The sequence below is a fragment of the Falco punctatus genome (genome assembly GCF_963210335.1).
Source record: "Falco punctatus genome assembly, chromosome: 9".
NCBI classification, from domain to species: domain Eukaryota; kingdom Metazoa; phylum Chordata; class Aves; order Falconiformes; family Falconidae; genus Falco; species Falco punctatus.
In genome coordinates this window covers 4,371,893-4,381,083 of record NC_137589.1, presented here as the reverse complement: position 1 = coordinate 4,381,083, position 9,191 = coordinate 4,371,893, and the positions used below count along the sequence as shown (strand labels likewise).

General features: G+C 41.7%; 1 protein-coding gene across 1 annotated transcript; it reads right to left on the bottom strand.

Moving 5' to 3' along the window:
• Window positions 1–1,187: 1,187 nt before the first annotated feature.
• EEF1AKMT2 (EEF1A lysine methyltransferase 2) lies at window positions 1,188–9,121 on the bottom strand. The gene is made up of 6 exons (XM_080403174.1): window positions 8,968–9,121; window positions 8,522–8,587; window positions 7,872–7,986; window positions 3,841–3,948; window positions 2,745–2,961; window positions 1,188–2,007 (listed from the first exon to the last, which is right to left on the bottom strand). Exons 1-6 carry the CDS (start codon window positions 9,063–9,065, stop codon window positions 1,880–1,882), a joined length of 732 nt encoding a protein of 243 aa, XP_080259300.1. The 5' UTR covers window positions 9,066–9,121; the 3' UTR covers window positions 1,188–1,879.
• Window positions 9,122–9,191: the final 70 nt, after the last annotated feature.

The following is a 9,191-nucleotide window of genomic DNA, read 5'->3' as shown; positions in this document are numbered from 1 at the left end:
TAAGTAGAGAACAAAATCTAATAATAATCAATCCTATGAAAAGGAGAAAACAATACTTGCCCTGAACATTACGTATCTTATGGAGTGTGAATCTATAGTTAAATTCCTCCTAACTGATTAAAAGAAAATCCATGACAGCCATGACTTTATTTCCATTCCATGATTAAACACATATCATGCCTTCATTAGCAAAAATTACAGATGGGAATAAAACACATACCCTAAACACATCCTGCCAGAGTTACTTGCCAATTAAAATCTGCTTGTATTAACTCTATCTGATGCCAAATTGTCTGCAAAAATGCCATGGTCTTTTTACTGAGGTTGTGATCGGTAGAGTACTTTGAATCCTTTGTACTACTCCATCAAAAAAATCCTCTGTCTGAATTACCACTTAAATTTCATAGCAGTCCTGTGGGCTGCTGCAAGCCTGCTGGGCAGGCGCAATACATTGTATTGCAAGTTACCCAGACGATAACAAAACTTGGTTTTGGTAAAGTTATGAACCCAAACCTCACCAACTATGCAGACAGCTATTCACTGGGACTAAACTTTCTCACCACTGCCAACAGACCACTTTTCCAACGGAACCAGTACATCCAATTTTGCAAAAACATGCAGAATTTAGGATTCCTACCCTGATGACATCACCAGATGGATCACAGAGCGAGTACTCACCACTGTGCAAATAATGCCTTATTTCCTATCCTGGGAAGGGACTAGAAGTATTTCTTGACCCTTAAAGATCTCCTGAACCCTGGGAACTAGGAGAAGCAATTATCTGATAAGCAAACATGACCTCACCTGTGAAACAAAACTCGATTGTCTAATAGGGCCCCTTTGATGCTTGAAAGAACAAGTCTATTGTCACCTGCAAACGTGTTTGTCAAGGCATAAAGAAATCTCATTTTCCTACCTTTCGAGCAAAAGTAGTATTCTGAAAATACAAAACAATAGAAGAAATAAAGGTAAAGAAATTAAGTAAAAAGATCACACACAGAAGTTTAAAAAAACCACAATACTTTAAAAAAGGAAAAAGGAATGGAGAGTTATGCTTTGAACTCTTTTGGATTTATGCAGCTAAAAGCTGCCCTGAGAAATTCACTGGAAAACATACTGTCATTGTTGGCTCTGAAGACATTACTATATAGCAAATTAATAATGAAGGAGGCATACATCACATGCTAGTAAGACTGCAACATCACACCTTTACTTATTTATTTATGAGATCAGTGAAAATAACTGATGAAGTATGCACACATTGAGGCAAGTGAGATTTTTAAAAACACTCCCTCTGTGGGAAAAGGGTTGAGCTATTTCAGAGGAGACTGAACTGTGCCGAGTCTGAGAACCTCTGAAAATCTGAATTTTAAGCATTAACTGGTCCTTTTTGGTGAGTGTATGGCTTTTATATTATTTTTCCTCTTTAACAGCTACATTCATGTTCACGAGGAAAAAAATAAAAGATCCAGCGCTTACATTGCAAAAGCTTGTTCCCTATTACACCACACAACAGAGAAATGAGATTTTTGCTTTGTACAATACCTTTACCTCTGTTGGTCACTGATTACCAACACAGAAATTAAATACCAGGTAACCTTTATGTTCCAAACACAAATATAATTCAGTTCTATTAGTCTCCATATTTAGAATGCCTTATTTCTCTCTCACTTATGAACTTGCAGCTTCCCTAAAACAAGTGAGGTTGTAGCGAGGACAAAATTTACGGGCAAGTTATGCAAAGCTGAAATGTTTCTAGGGCAATGTTTTACAGTGCCTTAGAGTTCCATACATAGTATTTTACTGTATACTCAAAGAGCATTTATTTACACACGTGTCTGAGCTTTTCTGTCCGGTTTAAAGTTCAGACTTTTCTCAACTAATCTAATTTCTCCAAGATGGATGGCCTCACTTTTTTCCTTTGGAAAACCAATGCTGTTACACTGTTTCCAACTCTTCCTCCAAAGCAGAACTTGGGTGTTGGCAGCTCCTCCAGCATTTCAAATCCTGCCAGACAGAAATTAAAATACTCTTATTAGAAGGAAGTAATTTTATTCGCCTCTTGGATAACCCTTTTCAAACCGTTCTTTATTTGTCTGGAAAACTTACTCTGTAAGTTCATAGGACTGCATTGTTACACTGCACCGCTGCTTTATACAACTGAAACCCTTCCATGGATAATAAAAATCTTAGCCAGCTGACTCACACGAATTAATGGCACAAAAGATGGTAACTTGCCAGTAAGTTTAGTTCCCCAGAAGGGATGGTTGTTTTAGATCCACACCGAGTTTCAAGCCTCAAGGCATGAGATTCAGGAGCTAACTGGCATGTAAAAAAAACCCTTCTGGGTGGATCACAAAGGTGGTTGACGAGGTGACGTAAAAGGTATGGTCACAGACTTGCCAGTTCCCCTATACATGGGTAACAATGTTACCCCGATTTCAAAGCAATTGGATGGGTGAACTGGATCTGGTAATAAAGAACCAAAAGAAAAAAAGTATCACCCGGATATACGCTTTCCCAGTGTAACCAGACCAAAATCCTCATCTCCCTTGGCACTGGCAAATGCAGAAGCTGTAATTCCAGAGGAAAACGGAGGAGAGATAGGCTGAAGCATTTACTAGTCACGTTACCAGGTCTAATCCTGATGTGAGAAAGTCAATATGCTAACACAGATATTAAAATTTACCCACCACATCCTTGAACAACCATAAATTAGCAGATGGTTCTGTTCGACTACTTACCTTCTCTGAACTCGTTCAACAGCTCCTCCTTGGTCCAGTTGCAAGATGTTATGAGGAAAAAGCCTTCTGGTTTCAATACGCTGCAGAGAGATCTCACGTACTGCTTCCTCTTTCCCACCGCGTTATCAGGATTAAGGCTTATGGCATCAAAAGTCCCCTTGTCAATACAAATCTCAAATCCTGACAGCTCAGCTGATGGAGCCAGGAAGTCTTCTACCTAAACCAGAAGTCTACAACTGTGAAAACAATCTTTTACTCAGGAGCTCCTGAATCTTTAATGCAACCCAATACTTCAAAAGAAAAAGCCTCAAACCTGACAATAGGTGTACTAAGGAAAGGGTAACTCACATGCTTTTCACACTTACAATGCCATGTCAGATTCTTCTCTACGTATTATGTGATGATCTGTTTGCTGTAAAGCCCATGTGTATACCTATCATCTAAAGCTCAAACTATCATACTTGAATTTCATTCTTTAGAACATTTTTTATACTTTGATCCCTGGTTTCCTAGGTGCTGCGTGCTAGGCACTGTACAAATACAGAAGAACAGACAGTGCCTGCCACAAAGAGATTACAACCGACGTACAAGAACAGAGACATCATACAGGTACAGAGCTGGAGGATAAAACAGCATAGCAGAGAGCTCAGGATGAAAAGCAGCCACAGAATCACAGAATGGCTGAGGGTGGAAGGGACGTCTGAAGGTCATCTGGTCCTACCCCCTGCTCCAGCAGGGCCTCTCAAACTTCCTACTGCACAGCTACAGGTAGGGATTGTATCACTTAAAGATTTCATCCTCTATCCCAAATCTGAAACTCAGAATGTAGCAGCTAAAATACAGAACTCGCCAAATAGCAAACTGCCATTCTGCTCCCTGTTAGAAGCAGGGGAATCTTGTTACTAATGACTATTACAAACAACAACAAGACCAAAAATCTTGTAAATAGATTTATTTGGTTAGAGTTTTCTCACAAATGCATGTCAGAATACGTAATAAATATAGTATGCTCAGTACATTTGAGTATCAATTAGGCCATTTAATCTTGGGTTCAATTGCTTCCTATTTCCTCAATAAGCTTTCTCTCAAAACTTACCTTTAATTTAATGTTAGACATCCCTTCTTTCTCTCTTACTTTTTCTGAAAGTTGTATTGCAGAAGGAGAGTAATCAATCCCAGTGAGATTCATGTAGCCAGATTTTGCCTAGACAGAAGCAGAGAGTCTTAATCAGTGTGCTAGCAATTTTTTTTTATCCAACAAGTGTATTCCCTTGGATCTATAACCCATCTCATCTCTCCTCCTCTTAATGACGGGAAAAAAAAACCCCTCATTTTTATTCCTGTTATCATTTATACCTGTTACCATTGCAAGAGCCAAATAGCTGGGGGAATGAGCTGAAATAAGTCCATTCTGCCTAATACCTCATCAAAAGAACTACTGACTGAAAGCTGGTTTATGTCAACAAGTGGAAAATTGAGCAGAACTGTGAAAAGTAACACCCTTGGAGGAAAACAGGCTCCCTTATCTGCACCAAAAGTAACCTAGAAACCAGGAATTTTCAGTGATGAGAACATGTGCCAATGCCAGATGCTTCAAAAGAAGAAGAAAACCTCTCTGACACTTACATAACATTTGAGATTGAGCAATTATTTAGTTTATAACCCCAAGTGGAAGAGCCAAAATACGTAATACATTTTATTAGTACAGAAATCCACTTCAAAACATTAATTTTTTCTAATTATTCATGCTAACGTCTATTTGAATGCAGTTATTTGCATGCTGCAAGGTCTTTGCATCAGCAGCTTTCAGGCAGGTTATGCACCACGTAAAACAGCACACACAGACTTTCTGTTCATCCAGCTTTGCAGTAAACAACAATAACCCAGTTCAGTGAACTCAGGCAGGGAGATCCTAGCGATCCTTTCGCAAAGCAGGTGGGCGGGCACCTTGCATCAGCTGGAGTTGGGCATGTGGGAGGGGGGCACTGACACATTTTCACTCTGAGGTAGAAGCTGAAGTGACCAGATGTGGGTCTCACGTGTGTCAGTTGCTCTGGCTAGATCCAAACCTAACAGGAAGAGCAATTATCTTATGGCCAGCTGCAGGCAGTAACAGCAGAGGGAGGGAGGAGGCTCGGGTTAGTTTTAGTGTTGAACAACACATGGACTTTAGCTAGCATTAAGCAGTCAGCTGCGTATCCACTTGTTCCAAAGGCCAATACCTCAACAGTGAGGAAAACTATGAGAATTTTTTAAAACAGTCCTTCCTCCTTCCAGCAACCCTTCAGCCCATGTGAGCTCAGTGCTAGCCAGCTGTTCTTAATTGAGGACTAATTTCAGCTAAACACAAAGACCATGTTGTTTGCACTTGATGAAGAACAGCATCTTGCTCAGGCTTCTGCCCACGTTCCTCCCCAGAGCAAATCAAGCTTCCTGAGATGCCTGTGCTGAAGACTTGGGGGTGGAAGAGTTGTTCCCACAACAGCTCCTCTGTTTGGAAAGGAAGAGCTTGAGTCACTTCAGGGAGTTCCCATTCCCGCCTATGGTCTCTGGGGTGGAGAAGGAAAGTTTAAGAATAAACAACACTAAATGCTGCTAAACCTGTACGGCCTGACTACGTACGGACTGGAAGGGATCATTCAGTCAAGCGCCAAACATGACTGCGCTGCATTCTGCAACTGGACTCCTGTCCTGAAGGTGGTATTTATAAGCACTCTTCTACTAATTCTTGAAAGAGCAGATTAAATAGCAGAAGGTAGTTTTGCAATGTTACCAGCACTGCCTCATGTTTGGCTCTTTGGTGCAGTCAGGTGGACACTCTCACTTGGGTAGTGAATACCTTGTGCTTCAGAGTTTTTCAATACCGTTGGCTCCCACAATACTCAGAAAAAAAGGAGAAGGTCAGAGCTTTATGTGGCAGCAACATTTCCTCAGAAGAGCTGGAACTTTTGGAAGGCAAAATTAGGTCATTGATGCAGCCTACCAGATTCCTGAAGTTAACAGGGGTAGGACCATGGTCTACCGCACATACAAAACCAGCACGGGGTCCCACTTATGTATCCAAGATCCTTAAAACAAGCAGAAAGAAGAGAGGAAGCCTCCAGCAGCATTTCTCTTGGAGCTTACAGATGGGCAGATCCCTGCAGTATGCACACAGAAGACGTTTAGCAGCGTGCTAGATGTTTTGCCTTCTAGTTGGGTAGCAGGGCCAGTTTACACAGGATCCAGCATTTTCTTGTTTTCATTTTATTTATTACCTGCTTTTTGGATGGTTATTCTGCCTCTTTTTAATGCAATACTCCCTGCTGGAACTGACAATATCTCACCTAGACCTAGCTGCATTTAAAAGTAGTTTTCTTGCTATACCTCCATTTACTATTCTTTATTGTTAACAGCATGCCAGGGCCCAGTATTCCCCAACAAACCATACTCTACAGCACCTTTTCCTGGTCTGATGTCAGTCCAATACATACTCTCAAGTAGCCACCTTTTAGAGAGGTGCTATTGACGTCCTGTATGACTCAAGCCTGGCTGCCTTTTTCAGTATTGCCATTTCTATCACATTATGGAGTCCAACTCCAACAGCAGAAGTGTTCTACAGAAGCTAATGTGCTTGCCAAAAGAATCCTAACTTCAAAGCCTAGCAGCTATCACTAAAAAAAAATTGCTTTTACGTCAGCTAAGCAAGTCAGATCCTGAATTACTGAGCAACAATAAACAATGTAATTTTTGAAGTCACTTTTCAAATGGGAACTAGACTGAAAATTTCCTATTAAAGCAACTACAGTACTTTGAGGTGCTTAATGTAAGAGGAGAGGGTGCTCTTATGGCAGTTTAATAGTTTTAAAAGCTAAGAGGCTGTCATTTTCCCATTACAGATTGAAAATCAATTTCAGATTTGTAAGTGGGGCCAGGATAAAATCAAAATCTTATAAATTAAGATTTTTCTGTTGGATGTTTCAACACTGATAGAGCTAGCCAGCATTGCATTTAACAGTCATTATTATTAGGCTGATTCCTCTTAATAAGATGAGCAATTTCTGCTTTTGATGATGCAACTTCTCCTGTGCTGCAGTGTAGCAGCCAGTCCCCATAAAGGCTTCAAACTCTTCCAAAATCAAAGTCCATGTTAAAAAAATTCCATTATAAACCTGACTTTGACTTCCAGCCCTTTCAATTTCTACAGCAACTAATGGAGCCAATGGAGAAACTGCGGTAATATGACGGCTCCTTTCTTTACACCTCTCCTGTAGTATTATACTGAAGTATTCAATCAAGAACAGGAAAAAATACTGGAACTCCTAAACATCTTGTAGCACTGTGTAACAACAACATCGTAACACTTCAGAACATATCTAGTAAGGGGTTTCAACCCTGACAGAAACAGACACTCCTTGAAAAGAAGTGTTAACAACTTTTAAAATCACTTACATAAAAACCTTGGGTGTAACCACTTTTCACATCGATAATGAATGTTATTACCAGAACTGAGCGTGGAGAAAGGGTCTGGTTTTGCACGAGTACTTCGTGTATTAGTAAATTTCCTTATCTGGGGGTGTTTTACACAATGGAAAGAAATGCATTTTTAAACGTAGGAAAACAGAAAGGTGAAGTTAAAATATGGGATACTCAGGCTGACTGATTTAAAGAAATACTGTGTATTTTGAAATCTGACACTCTGGGCAGCACCAAGAAACAGGAAGTTTGAGCATGTCTAGCAAAAAAAGTAGGTATTTCCATTCAGGAGAACAACATAGATGTTCTGTTCCTAGGTCTGCACCCCATAATGGCACTGCTGGTTCAAGGAGTTACACACCTCGGTCCCACAGCCACCTGCAGCTATGCCTCGTCTTTGTAACAGGGTGTTCTTTAGAGCGTATCAACCACACAAAGTGAATTCCGCTAATACTCTTAAGCCAAATGAAAATATAAAATCTGATGCTCAGTAACCAGTGTTCTTTTGATGGGGAAAACCCTACAATATAAGTTTTAATTTAGGTTGTCTGTTTTTTGTCTTTCACGTAAGTTACAGCTTGCCATAATTACTATTGTCACTTGTGAACTGTATTTAAACTACTCTGGAGCACAGATACTGTATCAAAAGCACAATCTTTGCAATATACCAACCAATTCCACGAGTAAAACACCATTTCCAGTTCCAATGTCAAGCACAGAGCTGTCAAGGGGGATCATTTGTTTTTCCAACCATCTGATTATGCGAACCATGCTTTCTTCTCCAAACCTATGAGAAACAAGGCCTCAGGTAATTAAGACAGCAAAAATATACAAAAGACACAGCAAGTTTAGCTCATTGCTCCCTCTCTCCAGCTTTTGCAAAGCACCTCTTACAGAACCACTTGGGTAACAACTGCCATAGCTCATATTCCATGTTTTTGTTTAAATTAAAATTAATCACATAGTCTTAAAATTCACTGAAACACCAACTCTGGGAGGTGAAGCCTTCCATATATTAAAAAACACTGGCAATTTGCATAGTTAAACCTGAGCTTGGGGATAAAAAGCACATTTGTTACTAACACACACCACAACTACCAGCTCTCTTTCTATGTAATGACAGTTGTGCTAGTGCAGCCTAAAAATCTGCACTGCAAAAGTGGGCAAGAAGAGCACTGGAGGCTTCAAGATTAAAATGCCCCATCATTCTGCCAACATCCAGAACTATTCAGTAAACCACTAAATTGCTGGCTCATGTTTTTATATTGTCTATTTTTATAAAGAAATAATAGAAATACTTTGGTGGAGTTTTTTTTATTTACCAAATTTCCCCAGCATCTCCAATGTCTTGAAAAGTCTGCAGTTCTCTTTCATATGCAGCATCCCAGCTAGAATCGGGGGGTGGGGGGTAGGAGTGGAGAAAGGACAGGATATTGCAATTAATACTGGGAAAGATGTACAGAGTGAGGAGATGAAAAGGCGAAAAGACAGTATCTGTGTAGCAGTGCCACTTCACGTCCACGGTATCATCTAGATAGTAAATTCCTCTGGAGCACATTGTCTGCCAGGCACCGGGTAGCAGATGCCCAGAGAGGGAAGCCTGCGGCTACCAGCCGAGAGTTATCTGGGGCACAGCACGGGCCTGCTGCTCGCGGGGCAGCACCAGGGGACCTGCCGGGAGGAACCCGGCCGGACCGCCGCCTCTCCGGGCCCGCCACGCCGCGGCCCATCGCCCCCGCCCGCCCGCGGCAGCTGTGCCGCCACTCACTGCTCTCTGGTGCCCAGCACTGAGGGGCTGAAGGGCTCCTGCCCATGCCCCGTGCCCGGCCCCGCGGCTCCCCCGGGCCGCTCCCCCGCCACCGCCATGCCCGGCCCGGAAGCACCTCGGCACCATCGAGCGCAGCTGCGAGAGGGCCCGCGGCCGCCGCTCTGGCGCTCGGAGGACTCTTGCTCACTGCCCCACGGGGGCCGGGACGTCAAGCCCCTCAAAAA